Source organism: Maniola hyperantus, chromosome 8 (genome assembly GCF_902806685.2).
Source record: "Maniola hyperantus chromosome 8, iAphHyp1.2, whole genome shotgun sequence".
In the NCBI taxonomy this organism is placed as follows: Eukaryota; Metazoa; Arthropoda; class Insecta; order Lepidoptera; family Nymphalidae; genus Maniola; species Maniola hyperantus.
The window spans coordinates 1,153,019-1,173,776 of record NC_048543.1 but is presented as its reverse complement, the minus strand read 5'-3'; the positions used below and the strand labels follow the sequence as shown (position 1 = coordinate 1,173,776).

The 20,758-nt window shown below is 39.1% G+C and overlaps 1 protein-coding gene and 1 long non-coding RNA gene across 2 annotated transcripts in view; one reads left to right on the top strand and one right to left on the bottom strand.

Moving 5' to 3' along the window:
* Positions 1-20,758, top strand: part of LOC138402681 (uncharacterized) — a 214,344-nt gene that overhangs the window by 54,000 nt on the left and 139,586 nt on the right. The window lies entirely within an intron of this gene.
* Positions 14,524-20,553, bottom strand: LOC138402622 (uncharacterized). Its single transcript, XM_069500046.1, has one exon. The coding sequence runs from the start codon at positions 16,105-16,107 to the stop codon at positions 14,638-14,640; it is 1,470 nt and encodes a 489-aa protein (XP_069356147.1). The 5' UTR covers positions 16,108-20,553; the 3' UTR covers positions 14,524-14,637.

Below are 20,758 nucleotides of genomic sequence, written 5' to 3'. Positions count from 1 at the left end.
GCGGAATAAAAGGTAGCCATCGTCCCCGGGATGCAAGCGATCTCAGTACCAAATGTTGTCAAAATTATTGGTCAAACGGATGGGCTTTGAAAAATCCCGTGGACACTCTTTGATTTTCCGGGACAAAAATAGCCTATGTCCATCCCCGGGATGCAAGCGCTGTACCAAATTTGTCAACGGATGGGCCGTGAAAAGCTAGCAGACAGACGCACTTTCACATTTATAATATTATGGTATGGATGTAGATTTATATTGTGAAAATACTTTGGAATTCCCTTGAGGTATTTTAATAATAGATACCTAAAAGTTTGTAACTGCATTGTAATCCACCAAGAAATTGACAAGATCTATAAAAATACATAAAAATTTTGACCAAATTAATCACTCATCATCATGATCAACCATCCACCACGTTGCGTTGGTCAAGTGCGGATTGGCAGACTTCACACACCTTTGAGAACATTATGGAGAACTCTCCGACATGCAGGTTTCCTCACGACATTTTCCTTCACCGTTAAAGCAAGTGATATTTAACTAGATAAAACGCACATGACTCCGAAAAGTTAGAGGCGCGTGGGATAGAACTCCCGACCTACGATTGAGAGGTGAAATTCCTAACCACTAAGCTATCACAGGTTTTAAATTAATTACTCAGGTATTATCAAACGAACTCTAAACCAAAACAAAGTGTATCAGTACGTGAAAATTTGGATACAAACCAGTCATTTGCACACGCGGGCGGCATTTTAATTCAGTTTGTGTTTGCGCGTTCGTTGCATAATGCCGCCGAATGTGTTCGCCGCGGATTAGCTCGCGAGCTTGCCAAATTGCTCAGTCAAAGGCTCGTTTGGGAAGAATGTTGTATTTACCCCGCACACTAATTAATACTTATTACTGACTAAATTTGAAAAAAGGTGGTGATAGTCTAGTTGTAAGACGTCAGAGTGCTATTCGGAAGGTCGGGGTGTTGATCCCGAGCGGCATTTTAATAAAGTTTGTATTTGTGCATTCGTTGCATAATGCCGCTGAATGTGGTCAGATTAGCTCGCGAGCTTGCCAAATTGCTCAGTCAAAGGCTCGTTTGGGAAGAATGTTGTATTTACCCCGCACACTAATTAATACTTATTACTGACTAGATTTGAAAAAGTGGTGATAATCTAGTGGTAAGACGTCGGCCTTCTATTCGGAAGGTCGGGGTGTCGATCCCAGTCGGCATTTTGATTTAGTTTGTGTTTGCGCGTTCGTTGCATAATGCCGCCGAATGTGTTCGCCGCGGATTAGCTCGCGAGCTTGCCAAATTGCTCAGTCAAAGGCTCGTTTGGGAAGAATGTTGTATTTACCCCGCACACTAATTAATACTTATTACTGACTAGATTTGAAAAAGTGGTGATAATCTAGTGATAAGACGTCGGCCTTCTATTCGGAAGGTCGGGGTGTCGATCCCAGTCGGCATTTTGATTTAGTTTGTGTTTGCGCGTTCGTTGCATAATGCCGCCGGATGTGTTCGCCGCCGATTTGCTCGCGAGCTTGCCAAATTGCTCAATCAAAGGCTCGTTTGGGAAGAATTTTGTATTTCCCCGCACACTAATTAATACTTACTAGCTTATGCTCGCGACTTCGTCCGCGTGGACTACACAAATTTCAAACCCCTATTTCACCCCCTTAGGGGTTGAATTTTCAAAAATCCTTTCTTAGCGGATGCCTATGTCATAATAGCTATCTGCATGCTAAATTTCAGCCCGATCCGTCCAGCAGTTTGAGCTGTGCGTTGATAGATCAGTCAGTCAGTAACCTTTGCCTTTTATATATTTAGATTGCTGACTAGATTTGAAAAAACCCAGCGATAGTCTAGTAGTTAGGACGTCGGCCATCTATTCCGAAGGTCGGCGTGTCGATGCTGGGTGGCATTTTAATTCAGTTTGTGTTTGCGCGCTCGTTGCATAATGCCGCCGAATGTGTTCGTAGCCATTGATGTTGGACTCCCCGGATTAGCTCGCAAGCTTGCCAAATTGCTCAGTCAAAGGCTCGTTTGAGAAGAATGTTGTATTTCCCCCGCACAACTGATTAATACTTATAACAGACTAGCTTATGCCCGCGACTTCGTCCGCGTGGACTATACAAAATTCAAACCCAAAAGGGGTAAAATAGGGGTTTGAAATTTGAGTAGTCCACGTGGACGAAGTCGCGAGCATAAGCTAGTCAAAATATATAAACTTAATTTCACATCCTCTGATGTCGGATATTCGAAACTGTGTGACCTTTTTTTTAAATTAACGTAACTATTACAAGTCCTCAGTACAAGTCTATGTTTTCACAATTAGTAATGAAAGCAGAAAAATGTAAAGAGAAATATTTTTAATGATTATACTTTTCATTCGTTAAGGTTTAATGAGGCGCGCAATTTGATAGCCATTAGGTAAAGTCTGTTCGCGTTCAAGAGTTAAATATTTTATTATTATTTATAAGTCCATCGCTGCGCTTACAAGTTTGTTTTAACTCATTAATCGATAGAAAAAGGAAGAAGTTTTCATTACGGTGCTTGTTAGGGTTCCGTACCCAAAGACTGCCAACTGGACACTATAATTATACACCACGCTGGCCAAGTGCGAACTGGTAGATGTCACGTACGTTTGATATTACTATGGAGAACTCGCAGGCATGCAGGTTTCCTCTCGCTGTTTTCCTTCGCCGTTAAAGTAAGTTATATTTACTTATGTAGCTTTATGCTCGCGACTTACGAATACGAAAAGAAGACGAAAATTTCAAACCCCTATTTTACCCCCTTTGGAGTGGAATTTTAAAAATCCTTTGTTAGCAGATGTTTACGTCGTACTGACTGCAAAATTACCTTTGTACCTAATTGAAACTCAATTATTCAAAACTAACTCATGCTCGCGACTTCGTCTGCGTGGACTACACAAATTTCAAACCCCTATTTCACCCTGTTAGGGGTTGAATTTTGAAATATCATTTCTTAGCGGATCCGTCCAGTGGTTTGAGCTGTGCGTTGAAAGATCAGTCACTCAGTCAGCTTTTCCTTATAGATTACTTAAAACGCACATATCTCCGAAAATTTAGAGATGCGTGCCCGGGATCGAACCCCCGATCCCTCGAATACGAAACTCAAATTGCGTAGAAGGATTAGTCAGTCAGGGCAAATCTTTTTATATTCAGCAAGTCCTATGACGTTTCCGTTGGTTATTTTGTAAACCCGCTGCCAAGTCCCAAAACAATTTGAAAAGTAAAGTATTCAACGCTGTGTACACGCTTATTCGTGTGTCAGTAAATGTGTTTGGGTGAGATTGCGGCCGCTTGCCGGAAGGTTTGCCAAATGGTTTCATCTGGATTTGTTTTGCTCAACTTGCTAAATTGTTTTACAGCTCGCATGCATAACATGGTAAATGTCTTTAATAGAATAATCTTCTTCTGAATATATAAAAGGAAAAGGTGACTGACTGACTGACTGACTTACTGACTGATCTATCAATGCACAAGTCAAACTACTGGATGAATCGGGCTGAAATTTTTCATGCAGATAGCTATTATGATTTAAGCATCAGCTAAGAAAGAATTTTTGAAAATTCCATCCCAGAGGAGGTGAAATAGGGGTTTTAAATTTGTGTAGTTCACGCGGACGAAGTCGGGAGCATAAGCTAGTCATCAATTAAAACCGGTCAAGTACGAGTCGGGCTCCACACGAAGGGTTCCATACCATAGCACAAAAAATAACACTTTTTACATCAGATAGTCAGTACCCTTATTATAAATGCGAAAGTGTATTTGTTTGTTGGTTTGTTGGTTTATTGGTTTGTCTTTCAGTCACGTTGCAACGGTGCAACGGATCGACGTGATTTTTTGCATGGGTATACATAAAGAGTGTGGACACATAAGTGTGACATAGGCTACTTTTTATCCCGGAAAATCAAAGAGTTGCCACGGGATTTTTAAAAAACATAATTTCACGCGGATGAAGTCGCGGACATCAGCTAGTGTGATATAAATGTGGGAAACAGCGCAATCACCACAAGCGAGCAGTGTTTTAATTCAGTTTGTTTGTTTGTTTGTTTGTTACCCAACGTCGCCTGTTGTCGCGCGATTGCCGCCGCACGGGAAGCCTTGCCAAATAGTTTTATACACCGATTCGGAGATAATCTGTGCATCCTGATGAGCTGCATTACTTGGCAATGATACGCGGAAAATCTATAAAGGGTTGTTTGGTTGGTTTTTAATTAAATTACACGACAAATATTAATAATGCTGACTGATCTATCGACGCACAGCTCAAACTACTGGACGGATCGGGCTGAAATTTTTCATGCAGATAGCTATTGTAACGTAGGCATCCGCTAAGAAAGGATATTTGAAAATACAACCCCTAAAGGGGTGAAATAGGGGTTTGAAATTTGTGTAGTCCACGCGGACGAAGTCGCGAGCATGAGCGAATTTTGAATAATAGAGTTTCAATTACGTACAAAGAAAAGTTTGCAGTCAGAACAATGTTTTCAATTCAGTTAATTATAAAATTTAAAACACCTTTTAATATTATTTCCGCTTATTCTTATTCGGTATAGAGGTAGAGAGGACGTTCTCTCCGAATTCCATAAAAATGCAAAAGCCGACGGCGCGGCGGCGGTATAAATATTTTTAACGGCTATATTTAATTAAAGTTGGCCGCTAACCGGTACGCGATAGTAATGGCTAATAAGAATAAATTAAAAAGAGTAATAACCCCTTTTATTTGAGTTTAAATTCAATAAATTACTTAAGGGGGTGAAATAGGGGTTTGAAATTTGTGTAGTCCACGCGGACGAAGTCGCGAGCATAAGCTAGTTTTAAATATACTTAAACATTGTATACGATCCATATCAACGTTATTTTCTGATTGGAAGTAAGACATCAAATATCGTTTTAAGGCCTCATTTCGTGAGATTGGTATTTGTAGAAGCATAACCACCCTCGCGAAGGGATGGGCCGTTCGATAATCATAAAAAACGTTATTAAACCGGTTATTGGTCGTAAACTGGAGCAAAACCGACATTACGCCTTTTTATATCTAACAGCTTATGTGGGTACTAAGAGATTAAAATATTTGATTATTTGTTTGCACCTAAAACAATAAGTTCCTATGCAGATACAGTTCAAACTTTTGAGTTATTTTTAAAACTTGTCTATGAATCAATGGGGTCTTGGACTGTAGTGATAAAATGAAGTGATTTATTTATTTATGGATTTATTCAACATCAGGTGACCCAAGTGTTCGTTTGTTTGCTATTTATATTTCAAAAAGGGATCTCAACCCTCAGCAATGAGAGTTACGCCACAGATAGAGAGGGATATAAAACACGGCTACTCTGTAACATAGTTATAGTATGTTTCATGTTTCACGAGCAATAAAATCGTGTATGTGACTGACAATGTATGCTGATGTTTATTGCGGGGTTCCTGTTTACGACCGAATTACCGAATACCGACCCCACGTAAATAGTATGTCTTGTGTATTATCTTACGCAAGATTTTACTATATCACTACCTACATATTATTGTAAATGCGAAAGTGGATTTTTGTTGGCTTTTAGGGTTCCGTACCTCAAAAGAAAAAAAGGAAACCTAACAGCGGTTACGCATTACATCCGTTCCGAGTCCGTGAAAATACGCTTATGACGTATGTCGTTGATAATCGCTGTTATGCTCACGGATGTCGGATAGAACTCGGATGACTAAAGTGTAGTGTTATAGGATCACTTCGTTGTTTGTCTGTCTGTCTGTCTGTCTGTCCGTCTGTCAAGAAAACCTTTCCTTTTTGTAGTCATGTAGAAATCATGTAGATCCATTGCTCCGTTGCGGCGTAATTGAAAGATATACAATTAAATCGACACACTTTGGCATTTATAAATTTAGTAGCGGCTAGTTTCAGAAATTTAAAAGAGTGTGGTAGGAGGATGAGCACACAATAGATAAAAATATAATAACCATCAAAAACATTTCCGACAGTACCCTGAAATTGTGCTGAAAACTTTTGGAAGATCGCCACACGGACAATATGACGATTTACAACCACTCCGTGACCAGCTAGGTGAGATTTAAATGTGAAATACATGACGCTGGATATCACATGATATATGGTACAGCTTTGTGTTATTTTGCCAGAAAAGTTAAAGTTGGGAGAGGTAATAATGTGTTTTCCACTTTTATATGTTGGTGAAATAAAGCATGAAGTTTTTGGCAACAAATTTTGTTGCCGTTAAAAATTGGTGAACTAATTTTTCTTGTGACGGGCGGAGGTAAAAAGTGTTTTGAGATACTGTTTATTTTATGTCCCCTATACCATACTTTTGCTTAGAAAATACGAGCTGATGCCCGTTACTTCGTCCGCGTGGATTTAGGTTTTTAAAAATCCCGTAGAAACTCTTTGATTTTCCGGGATAAACAGCCTATTTCACTCTCCAGATCTTAAACTATGCCCATGCAAAATCACGTCACGTCGATCCGTTGATCCGTTGCGATGTGATTGAAGGACAAACCAACACACCAACAAACCAATAAACCAACAAATAAACACACTGTTGCATATTTATAATATGGGTAGTGATTATGTGTTTTGCCTGAAACTTCATTCACTTATCTACCTTTATTTGAGTAGATAGCGAATTATATCGTGTAACAAATTAGGGGAGGGGACTGTTTATCATAATTAAAAGGAATAACAGGGAATATTGCTGCCGTATTATTAGAATTAAAAATATTATAATAATCCAAAGTGACAACAGGCAAGTTAATAATATGGCTTGATGTAATTGTAGCATTTGTAGAATTAACGGCTCTGATAGTTTATTTTTAAAATGACTGTAACACATATACCTACAGATGGACTGAACGAAACTATAAAGGTTCCTTGCTTTACTACGCAACCTTAAAATAAAGCTAATATATTCCGGGACTAATCTACTCAATTATGATAACCCATTGTATCGCCATGACATGGCTACTGCAAGGTGGGCTTCTAACGAGGGTACTCCTCAACGGTTAACAGCACAGACATGAAATTAAAAGCTTGTTTTTAAATATGATTTTTTCTATTAATTAAAAATGATTGAAACACACAGACAAACGTATAAACTACAAAGGTTCCTTGTTTAATCTTGCAACCCTAAAAAAATCCTGATAATATAAAAAATGTAAACGACGACTGAGAGATAAAGCCTCCGCTATAAATGTCACAGAAAGATTTAAAAGTAACAAGCGTGGAAACGGGGATCGCCCAATTTTTGGCAAGTTTGCAGACACCGGCCAACGTCGGCGGGGCTTTAATAGAATGCATTTAAGTTTGGCCATTCAAAAAACCAGAAGAGGAAACGCCGTTCATAAGTTTGATCGGGAGCCAAAATAATCCGTACCTGAAAGGTTCGCAATTCACGTCTCTTGGCACGAATTCTTAAACTGTCCCAAGTGAGGCTATAATGTATATACGTTACGGCGCGCTGCTGCGACTACTAACTTGCCGCCCCTACTGCTGGAACTCGACTCGATTTCGTATCATCTGATCTGATGAAGTGCCAAGTGAAAATGCCAAGAGCAAGTACCGAACGGGCGCCCTCCCGCGATTCGGCCCATATAACCGAGAGGTTGGTGGGGCCATGGGAGGTGGAGGGTTGATCTGATGAAGTTCTGAAGACCTATATATAAGTCGTAGTTAAAAAAATACATCTGCCCGAGCAAAAAACAAACTAAAAAGCTTTTCAAATGGGATCATACACATGCCATATTGATTTTTTTTATCAACTCACTCACTCGGAATGATGTAAGGTTTCTAACAATAGTCAAGATGGACTCACCAATGCTTGAACACTTCGTTCAAGTATTGGTGAGGTCAGATTTGTAAATTTTAAAAAAAAAAACTGTCTTTTTGCTACAATTATATTAGTAGTTACTTACATTCGTTTTTAAGTGAGTATGTCTACTACAAATTGAGCCATAGTTGCTTTGAATAAAAATATTTTATTTATTTAAAACAATTCGGGCATTTAGAAGCTATGGTGGAATAAAGAAACTTACATAGCTACGTACATACATGAACAGTCAAGCAGAAATTGGAAACACATCTCCGCTCCACTTCACTTCAGTGGAAACGCACCCTAAAGCTTGTGCTAGGACTGCCAGCAGTATATCCACCCTAATATCTTCTCCACTTTTGCATCTTCTCCACTTTAAGTATATTTTTCATAGTTAATTTTCTTGTATTTCTTTTTTCTGTGTTTTTATAAATTGTATCTTATCAGTTAGTTAGTGCATATATTTATTTAAGAATTGTTGTGTACACATATTACCGCACATGTTACCGCTTAGATCTTAATCTATTGTTTTTTATTTTTATTTGGACCATTTATAGCTGAAACCTGTTTTGTGTGCCTTTATAATAAAATAAAAATAAAATAAAATAAGTTGTACACACATCTTCAAGCTTTCGGATTTCAGTTAAAAATTGTAACATTTCGAAAGATAGGATCACTATTCTAAAGATCCTATTTGTAAGCGCTACGCTATGCTACGCCTCTACGCGCAATATGATATCTCGTTCGTTTGGTAAACATAAAAACGTTTTACTGACGAACTTATTAAACCAGTTATTGGTCGTAAAGCGCTGGCGAACGATGCGCTTATTTTATATCAGCTTACATACAGAGCTTAAATTATAATATAATATTATTAAAAGTTTAAGCATTGAAAAGTTGTGCGGTTTTTAGACAGTCCATTTCTTAGATTGAATCATCACTAGATTATGCCAGCGACTTCGTCCGCGTGGACTACACAAATTTCAACCCCTATTTCACCCCTTAGGGGTAAAATTTTCAAAAATCCTTTCTTATCGGATGCCTACGCCATAATAGCTATCTGCATGCCTTTCAGCCCGATCTGTCCAGTAGTTTGAGATGTGCGTTGATAGATCAGTCAGTCAGTCAGTCAGTCAGTCAGTCACCTTTTCCTTTTATATATTTACAAGATAACACTGTTCATTGTGGTCGGTTTATTTATGTGCGTAAAAAAATTTCAGCGTATATAATTGATGATTAAACGAGCTTACCCTAAGTTGAAGTTCTATCATAATTATACGAGGGCTCGTCTGAAGAGATTAAGAATACTTGTAGTAGACGAACCGTCTGGCCATTCAAACACTATAGTTGAGAAATACATCTAAAAATAAATAAAACAAAATAAAAATCCATTGATACATTTTTCGTACCATAGACTGTACTTCTCACAAGGCAACACTGGTCGCCATTTTCATTCAGTTTAGAGTTCCTTTTTTTTTTTTTTTTTTTACTATGTCATACAATATGGGTGTCCGAAAGGAAACAAATGGGATTGGGGTGGAATCTTAATCTCTTCAGACGAAGCCCTCGTATAATTATGATAGAACTTCACTTAGGGTAAGTTCGTTTAATCATCAATTATACTTTGCTTCGTCTTCGAGATAAGAATACTTGTAGATCTTTAGAGATATGACATTTGTGAAAAAAAAATGACAATATTAATTATATTTATATAATCAGTTATATCATATAGTAAATGAATATAGTAGCCTAATCAGCAATAGACGTAAGTCAAAAAGTTAAAGAACTTTACGTGATTTCAAAACAAAAACATTTTAAATGTTTTACTAATTATGATTTAAACGGTTTTTTGCAAAATCATTGCTATTATCAGTTATCACAAATGGAGGATGAATTGACCAATCCGCAGTTTTGTGTATTAGGTTATATTAACGGTATTTTTAAATGCGGTAAAAGTGGAGGCATGCCTCGTTGAATGAGCTGCAAATATATTTGTACCGAAGTATTATACTTTTATTTAAAACTTCCTTTATCCAACGACTGATTGATTGGAAACAATCTGGTTTATAGTGCTTTGGAAACTGATAAAATTACAGTTGATTATGGTTTCTTATAAAGAATGTTCTAATAACATGTACTAATAATGCCTCTGTCGGGCATATTTCTGGCTTTTCTTTGAAAACAAAAAAAGGGCAGAACTAAGGAGGATAAAAAAGAAAGTCAGCTCGCGAGGTTTTGATCAAATCGGGTATTTTTATAATAATTCTGTCATTAGTTTTAATTTCAACATTCTGTACATTAATTTTATGTAAAGTTTGCTACTCTTTGTGCCGTTACAAGAGCGAATGTTGCAATTCTTTTTGTTAAATTTTCCATACTGATCTCATCATCTGGGTACCAGTTTCCCACAAAAATTAATACTATTGAAGGATTTAAGATGTCATTCTTTCCCAACTTTCCCATCATATACTATGGGAAAGTTGGGCGAAGCCAGTATTAACCTTTAAACAATCTTAGTTACCTGATCATCTGTGCCTATTTTTGCATTTACAATCAAAAATAAGGCGGATCTTGATTGTATAAAGTACCTACTTTACACAACTCCGGTATGAAACTTTTTAGTTAAGAAAATAAATGAGATGGGGAACTGATGCTTGATAATGATCAATACTATACTTTTACAAAAAATAAGTATTATTTTTTTTTATTTTTTAAAGCAACGCTTTATTGTTTAATAGAATTGAATCTTATCAGTTTAACTATTGATGAAGCAAGCAATATGATATTGTTTAATGCACTTCATGGGGTGCTCCTTCGTGAAGATGCTGTGCGAATAGTTTCGCGGCTACTTACTACTTACGGCTGTTAGGAGCAGATAACAATACAATGTGTATTGGTTTAGTATTAACTTATGTAAGTATTAATATCTACAAACTTTCGGTTGAGTCGTCCAGAGTGGAGCAATTACTATGCCCTCAGGCTTATCTAAAATTAAATTTTATTAATTCGTTATTTTTAAAATTACGAATATTGGTTTTATAAATTCAACGTAAAAAAGATTACTGCTAAGGCTCCTTGGGTCTCTGTGTAAAGAAATATATATGCATCGCATTTTTTATTCAGCTATAGCAAATAAATCTATCCAAGTGTTTTACTGTTCTACTGAAGGCATGTCCTGTCAGTTCTAACTTGGTATCGAGGTGCGGTGTGATCGACGCGATTTTGCGTCAGCTATTTTCATCATCTTGTGAACAAGTGTAAACGCGTCGACTGATAAAATGATTTTTTCTTCGCACCATGTCCTATTTCTTGGTAATATTAGTGAGATGAGAAAATCACACGCGATCCATTTTTATTACATATTAAATTGCACTTGTATTGTCGATGCGAAGAAGTAGGTATCTGACAATTATATTTTATACTCTTTATGAAGATCTTTCAATCGAAATATGTTGCCAAAAACTCTAAGTTGTTGTTGAGCATATTTTCTGCCATTTAGCATTAACTTTATCCTTACCATAAGCTGCCCACAATCAGTTTTACTGACATGACTGACATCAGAAAAGATTTCTAAGCAGTAGAAATCATTATGCGACTAGAGAGTAACATATTCCATGTTATAAGATTAACTGAACTTTCAATATGTGTCAGCCATCATTCGGAATCTTTTGTTAAATGTTCAGGAATAGTCATATTATTTATATATATGACCCTTATAGTCCTCAGTTTTTTCTAGAGATATTTACATAGTTCGATATTCTTGGTGTACAAGTACAACCAACCATATTAAACAGCGGGCTAAGATAAGGTAACGAGGCTTGCTTATTGAGCCAACTGTCGTATAGTACGTCGCTTTAATTTTTATTTTTAATATTATCTTGTCTTATTAAGATCCTCTTTTCATTAGTGAGAACTAAGTATAATAAATATTTACACCCAGTGTAAGTTGTCAACGAACTTTTCTCATAGTTAATATCAAACATAATGTTTCTAAGATATCTATTGTGTGAGTTACATTCTGCTGGCAAGCGTATAATCAGTCAGCAATTATACAAATATTATATCATCCAAATAATTGGATGAAATATATCCTAAAAACCGAAGTAAGTATATTACTGGTTTCATTCATTTTGTAAAATTGAAGGAGCTGCGTTCAATCCGAATGGAAGAACGATAAATTCGTATTTTTGATACGAGATAATTTTTGAATTACTCATAATAGAAAATAAGCGTATTTTATATCAATTAAGGATACATAAGAATGAATTCCTCGAAATTAATGTTAAAGTTGCTCGTATCAACAGAAGACTTCTCCGTTTTAAAGTGATTCGTTGGTATTTAGAAAAAACACCTTAAATGTATTGTATAATAATTAATAATGCATACTGCATTCACATATTGTGAAAAATTTCTGGGGGACGGTGTAAATTCCTGTTTCGCGGTTGTGAAAAAAAAAGGTATTTTATAACCATTTCTAATCCATGATAAAATTAGGGCATCATTTACAATGAGGCGCTATCTGTCATAGAATGCAGATAGTCTACAAACGGTGTATCTTACTTCGCCTATCGGCTTGTCTGAGCGCGCACTCTGCGGCTGCGCGTGCGGCGGTGGCGGGCGGCGGCAGAGGAGCTTAGTATAGGTACTTGCGAGGCTGTTGCGCGGCAAGCGCTGATTTCCTCTTTGCTCCCGTTTGCCTCACCAGTGGAAGCGGAGCTTTCACGTTTGACTCGAAAGATCAAGATTCGTTATGTTGTGAGAAAACCATCGTTTTAGCTTGAAACGACACAGTCTCCGCTGCATCGCCCAATTTTTCGCCAAAAAGAAAACTGTCAATTCCAGCCAAGTATTTAAATGATTTTTAATAGTACATGTTACAAAACTTCGGCAAAACATAGACTCAACAAACTGGGAGTCACACAAGAGCTCGGCTGCATCAAATAAAAGTTTTATGAGGTACGAATTACGTCAGACAGTGCTGCAGCCTTTATTTCCGCGTTTAAATGTGGAGATCCAATCTTAAGGCAGTTTTCTGATAGGAACTTGATAGACTCGTGGTGGCCCTGGCAATGTGTTCCCAAAGGACAACTCATCCTTTATTTTAGAAAGAGTTTCACCTAATAGGTCCAGTATAATTATCCAAAATAATTAGATTCATTCAGAAGTTGAGGGTATATCGAAAAAGAAGCCGTACCTAATCAGTTGCTCTAGTCCGACTGGTGACGATTGAATGATATTCATCGTATCGTCTACAAATAGTTATTTTAGACTCAGGCTCACAACCTGTGCTCAACATAATTAATATGAAGGTATTATCTTTCAAAGATAAACTCATCGTTTTTAAGTAATGAATACAAAAGAAATAGTCTTTACAACTATCCTCAATGTATATTGACGTGTAGGTAACACTCTCTAATGAAGTGTACTCAACACTTATGTTACTGGATGTTCACTTATTTTCTTATGAAATAGGTAAGTATTTTTGAAATAATAATAAATGTACAAAGGAAATAGTCTTAATAACTATACTCAATGTATATTGTCGTGAAGGTACCACTCTCTAATGAAGTGTACTCAACACTTATGTTACTGGATTTTCACTTATTTTCTTATGAAATAGGTAAGTATTTTTGAAATAATAATAAATGTACAAAGGAAATAGTCTTAATAACTATACACAATGTATATTGTCGTGAAGGTAACACTCTCTATTGAAGTGTACTCAACACTAATATTACTAATTTACTGAAGTAATTTGTAACCTACCTTCTTGCAAATGACAATTCTGTAAGAATTGTCTGAAGATGAATCCGATAGTAATTTTCAAGCACGTACTTGTATCCTACTTTCCAATTTCTTTATATTTCGCAGTAGATACTCACCACTGACTTTATTTTAAAAGGAAAAACCGTTTAGGCACTATTATCACTCAATTTTACTACGAGTTTTAAGAATATCGTGTTGAACGGCCTAGCACTAGAACGCGAATGAAAATGGCGACCAGTGTTGCCTTATGAGAAGTACAGTCTATGGTACGAAAAATGTATCAATGGATTTTTATTTTGTTTTATTTATTTTTAGATGTATTTCTCAACTATAGTGTTTGAATGGCCAGACGGTTCGTCTACTACAAGTATTCTTAATCTCGAAGACGAAGCAAAGTATAATTAAAAATATAACTTACTTTTATCCAAAAATAATAGGAAATGTAACTTCTATACCCGTAATAGATTTAACACAAAACACAGAACCTTTTAAAGAAAAGGTTAACATTAATAATGAAAAAGCTGAGAATGATAAGATAGGTCCACGCAACAAATGGATTACATCTTACAAGGACAAAGGTATCTCTATAGGTGTTTCGTCCGCGGTTCGCGGAGCAAGATAAATCCAAAATAAACCCGATTATAGTGTAAATCAGTTGCTAGTATTACCTTGTAAGGTGTTCTGCTCCTCGTAAGATGAACGTCGGGCCCGACTCTTGCTTGTACCTTTGCACTTCACTTTTGTTTAGTGGTGGAATGTTCGTGTAATGTGGTATTGCCGAAATATAGCCGAAAGAATTAAAACTATACCGAGATGTGGCGGCGAGCAGCGGCCGATCCAACCGAAAAAACGTGAATGTCCTTGACAGTGACAACGTCACTGTCAGAAAATAAACGAACTGACTGTTTGACGTTTGGAGTTACCCGTTAAAAATTAATTACCAAACATACCCCCGCCCAAGCAGTCTTCAACTGCTTCCGAAAACCTAATAAAAACTAACAACTATTTACCCTAAGCCTAACCGAAAATAAACCTAATAAACCTAATCTAGAGGCAAACGGGACAACTTGGAGATTGCCCGTTGCAAGACTGTACCCTGCGCTACCCGTACATCTGCGAGCCTGACCACGCCGTCCTTCCCAGGATACAACGCTACAATCCGACCGCGGCGCCATTGAAGAGGTGGTGCATTGTCCTCTTTTAGTAAAACTAAGTCCCCAACTTTAGGTGGGACAGCTGGATCAGTCCACTTCAATCGCTGTTGTAGGGTGTGAAGGTATTCTAAATGCCACCGATGCCAAATTCTTTGAGATAGTTGCTGTAGCAACTGAAACCGAGACAATTTATAAGTCTTTTCCTCCTGAAAAGGATACTCTGGGAGTGCTGTTAGCGGTTGTCCGATAAGAAAATGACCTGGGGTCAGAACCTCTAGGTCGTTAGGGTCCGAAGATAGGGGGCACAAAGGCCGTGAGTTTAAGACTGCTTCGATTTTGCAGAAAACAGTACTAAGTTCCTCGAATGTCAAAGTTGTTTCCCCAATAGTACGTTTTAAATGAGTCTTGGCGGACTTCACTGCTGCCTCAAATAAACCTCCCCAGGATGGGCACGCGGGAGGATCGAAAATCCAGGTGATACCGCGCCGAGCTAAATCATGACCGATTTGTGATTGATTTTGTTCCAAAAATTGGAAAACTTCCCGTAAATACCTGTCGCTACCCTTATAATTTGACCCACAATCTGACCTAATGACCGCTGGCAACCCGCGTCTAGAGGTCATGCGAGAGAGACAGGCGACAAAGGCCTCCGAAGACAAATCCGAAACCAGTTCTAAGTGGACGGACTTAGTGGACAGGCACACAAATACGCACAAATAGGCCTTGGTGACTTTTGGATTCCGCAACTTATGTGACTTTACATAAAATGGGCCTGCAAAATCGGTCCCCACACCTTGAAAGGGTCTGGACGCCAAAACCCGGTCTCTGGGCAGATTTCCCATCAAGGGTTGGGTTGTGATCCCCTTTAGTTTGTAGCATGAAATGCATTTGAATGTGATCTTTCGCACTGCTCTTCTGGCCGAAAGAACCCAATAGTCACGTTGTAAGAGAGCCAGAAGAGCGTTTGGGCCGGCATGCGAATTTTTCAGATGCAAATCCAATATTAGCAGTTCAACAAAGTGACCCGACTTAGGAAGCAACAATGGATGTCCTGCCTCGTAAGAGAGATCCGAGTGCTCAAGGCGTCCTCCAACTCGAAGGAGACCGTCCGAGTCAATGAAGGGGTTGAGACGCCTCAAATGCCCCTTCAAGGTTTGGCCGTTCCGAATATTCTCAATCTCTGCACCGAAACAATTCCTCTGCAGGAGAGAAATCCACAGTAGCAATGCCTCCTTCCTATCCTGTGGTGTTAAATATGCCGTAGTATTCCTCTTACCCTTTCGACGGCAATTAAAAAGGAATCTCCGAATCCACGCGGTAACTGAAATAAGCCGATCCAAAGAGCTATAACGCTCCATGAGGAAACTGAAATCTGGGAGGGATTCTGAAGTTGTAGCTACCGAGCACCGAATCCCAGGTAAATCCGCAGGTGCTACTTGATTAGCCCTTGATGCAGGCCAAACCGATTCCGAATAAGTTAACCATCGCGGTCCCCACCACAATGGATGAGATACCAGACCCGAAGCTGTTAGGCCCCGTGAAGCACAGTCAGCAGGGTTCAATTAGCTCGAAATATGTCGCCACGTGATTGGTACTGTGGAATTTTGTATCTGTGAAACTCGATTAGCCTCGAATACTTGAAGAGTATGAGGTGAAGTTTTAAGCCAAGCTAACACTATGGAACTATCAGTCCAACCGAATACCTCGTGAACATCGATGGTCCTTTGCAAACAAAGGCAAACATGATGCAGAAGCTTAAGTAGAAGCACTGCTCCGCACAACTCCAATTTAGGAATCGTCAGACGTGTTCTGATCGGGGCGACCTTACTTTTGGCCATTACTAAATGAACCGAAACATTATCTGTGCTATCCACTGCGCGTAAATATACGACAGCCGCATAACCAGCCTCCGACGCGTCCGAAAAACCGTGAACATTAATATTTTTTACCGCTGGTGGGAGCATACATCGCGAAATCCGAACATCCTCAATCCGAGCGAGGTCAATTTTAAAATTAATCCAATCTCGTTCTAAATCCCCAGTAATAGGTTCATCCCAAGTAAAACCCGAAAGCCACAGACGTTGTAAAAAACATTTAGCCCGAAATAAAACAGGAGTGATCCACCCGCTTGGATCATACATGCGTGCAATTGTCGACAGTATTTTCCGTTTAGTAACCGAATGTCCATGAGTTAAATCCGTCCGAAAAGAAAAAACATCCTCTATAGGATTGTATTGTACCCCCAAAACCGAAGTTAAACTTTGCATGTCCGGATTATCAAACAGATGAGGCACCTGTTGATGATCGTCAGGTAAGTCCCGAAGTAAAACAGGATCGTTCGAGATCCATTTCCGTAATTCATATCCCCCCGATTGCATAAGCTGAATTAACTCTTGTTGCAGTTCAAGAGCTTCCAATAGTGAGTTGCATCCCGACAGAATATCATCAACATAAATGTCGTTCTCTAAAACCGAAGCCGCCCGAGGATACCGATCACGTTCTCGATCAGCCAACTCTAATAGCGTCCGAATTGCAATGTAAGGACTAGATTTTAACCCGTATGTATTGGTTCCAAGTTCATATGTAAGAAGGGGCTCATCTGGAGACTTTCTCCAAAATATGAGCTGGTACCTTCTGTCCAATTTATCAATAAGCGTCTGCCGAAACATCATCCTAATATCCGTCACAAAGACAACCTGATGGCGTCTGAAATTCATCAAAATCTCCGAAATATCCCTCTGCAATTTAGGGCCCGAATGTAAACACTGGTTTAAAGAAACCCCCGAATTTGTGACGCAACTACCGTCAAAAACGACGCGTACCTTCGCATTTTCGTCCGAATCCTTAAAAACCGCATGATGTGGTATAACACAATATTCTTGTCCGCCTTTAAAATCAAAATCCGAAACCGACATATGACCGAGATCCAAATATTCACGCATAAAATTAATATATTTCTCTCGTAAAACCGAATTTTTTACAAGTTTCCGTTCCAAAGCCAAAAATCTTTTTTCTGCAATAGTTTTAGAGTCACCTAACAAGGGTCTGTTAGGTAAAAATGGCAGCTTAGTGACAAACCGACCATTTTCCAACCGATACGTATTATCCTTATAAAACTGTTCACACTCTACATCGAGTGGAGCAGACCGAGACGCTGCTTTTGGAGGTTCCTCAACCTCCCAGAATTTTTGAAGAGTGTCCGAAACCGAAATACTGACGACTTCCGAATGATCAATCAAATCAGATTGTTTAGTGAGTTCTACTGGACCAAGTAGAACATAACCGAAAATAGTGTTATAAGCCGTAAAACCGATAGAATTTAAAATTACTTTATCTCCTCCCATAAGAGATCCCAAAACATCCGAACCGAGCAGAAGTTCCACTGGTGACGACTCGTAAAAGTGTGGATCCGCTAGACTTAAGCCAGTGGCTAAGTCTTTTACCGAATTACTCAAGGTCACAGTAGGTAAATTTCCGATAACCGTTTGCATGCACACAACAGGAGTAGTAATTCTAGGAAACCGTTTATTTATCGGAGAAAGTGTAACCGAAGACCGACCGATTATATTTGAGGTTGTTTCAACACCTCCAACACCCATGATCCGTTCTTTGCTCGGATCTAAACGTATGCCCAACCTGCCTACTAAATTTGCACTTATTAAAGACCCTTGAGACCCACTGTCAAGTAAAGCTCTAGCCAAAACTCCCATTTCCGAATTAATTTCCGAACTATAATAAACTTTGACTATAGCAGTGGGCAAAAGTACCGTCACTAAAGGGCAGGTGGGCGCCGTATCCTAGCGTCGTTCCGGGGAATAGAGGAGAGAACGATTGTCCTCTCGCCTACCATTGTCATTCCGCTCATCGGAACGCCCGTACCGAACCTTACCACTCCGATTACCACTACGTGGCTCGTCTCGCTGCTCCTCACGTCGTCGTGGAGGAGATGAGGTACGTTGAGCAGGTGAAAGATCGCGAGGCGACTTGACCCTACCAGCATTAGATTGTTGCCGAAAGCCCCCGCCCGTGCGAGGGGCTGACCACTCCGCCGAGCTCCGATTATTATTATCACGTCTCTGTTGCACACCCGATCGATTAAAACACAGCAGTGGGTGATGTTTAGTACTTCCACAGCTGCAATGAAGCTCCCGGCGGCAGTCGCGGTAGCTGTGGTTCCCCAAACAGTGAAAACAAAGTCTTTCCCTATCGACAAAATCCTTCCGTGCAAAGGGCGACATGGATTTGAATTCCGGGCACATTGTAATGGAAGAATGTTTCAAATCCCCACAGCATGTACACGGCTGTTTTACTTCAGCAGCAGCATAGTGAACCGATCTGCGGGCGGGTTTCCCTTGCCTCGAGTTATTATATTCACTTGACTGAATTGTTGATTCCGAATTCGTACACTCGATTAAACGGCATTCCGTTTCTAAAAATTCGACTAAGTCCGAATATTTCGGTATAGTATCCGATTCGCAACCAAATTTTTGTTCAAACCGAGATTTAAGTGTCGTTGGTAATTTTGATAGGCATATATGTAGAAGTATAAATGACCATTCCGAAACAGGAAACCCGAGGCGTTCCAATTGATTAACCGCCATAATCAGTGGGTTTAAAAATTGTGACCGAAGACCGCTAAGCCGACCCGAAATAGTAGGTAATTTTAAAATTTGCTCAACGTGTACGTCACCTAAACGCCGAGTATTCTGATACCGCTTCATTAAAAGATCACGGGCAATGCTATATCCTTCATCCGCAATCTTAAGGTGTTGGACCAATCCACGGGGTTCACCGGATAGACACGACATCAAGTATGCTAATTTCTGTGCCGGTGACAAGTCCGAACGTCTATCGACAAGACTATCAAATAGATTGTTAAACCCCACCCATTGGTCCATCTCCCCAGAAAAGGACGGAAGCCGAAGCGATGGCAGACGTGATAGCAGCGCATCCAGATCGGCGACTTCCGATTTAGCGTTTACCGTAGCACTGCTAGAATTCGTAGAAGATACTTCTAACTTAATCGACATTAGTCTATCAAAAGCTTCTAAAGCACGTACATAGTCCGCGCGGGCTCCCAGAACTATTTCCCTCTCAGCTGGAACATTCTCATCCACCAATTCAAGAATGCGCTGGTATGAGTTTTCCAAATTTATGAACTCCGAATTCGCGGTCATAAGTCGTATTGATAAACGCCTTGAATGGTCGGGTCTATCTATGAGGTCCGCGCTGTCCAACAACCATTGCAGCTTAACCCTAAATTGGGACCAATTTGCTCTGACAGACATCCTTTATGCTTAAAAGGATCCGAAAAAACCTCCAAAAGAAAAACCGAAAAAACCGAAAAACCGTAAAATACCGAAAAAATAAAAAAAATAACCGAAATAATAAAATACCACATTAAATCATTTACGATTTCCAAAAATCACCAAGTACATGTTGGCCTTAACAATATCGGTACGTGGGTAGCTGCCTTAACAAGAATCGGTACGTGATTAGCTGCCTTAACATTCAACTCATAATAATTTTACCGAGATGTAGGTAGGTAGGAAAAAAATTTTGATATTCGAAATCTAAGCAAGAAAACTCGTGTTTTAATCACGAAAAAGACCGAAAACCAACCATGCTCTGCTACCATATGTTTCGTCCGCGGTTCGCGGAGCCAGATAAATCCACAATTAACCCGATTATAGTGTAAATCAGTTGCTAGTATTACCTTGTAAGGTGTTCTGCTCCTCGTATGATGAACGTCGGGCCCGACTCTTGCTTGTACTCTTTGCACTTCACTTTTGTTTAGTGGTGGAATGTTCGTGTAATGTGGTATTGCCGAAATATAGCCGAAAGAATTAAAATTATACCGAGATGTGGCGGCGAGCAGCGGCCGATCCAACCGAAAAAAACGTGAATGTCATTGACAGTGACAACGTCACTGTCAGAAAATAAACGAAAACTGACTGTTTGACGTTTGGAGTTACCCGTTAAAAATTAATTACCAAACAGACGGACCCA

Coding starts and splice junctions, on each gene's coding strand:
- LOC138402622 (XM_069500046.1), bottom strand. CDS start 16,107: ATGGAGCGTTATAGCTCTTTGGATCGGCTTATTTCAGTTACCGCGTGG.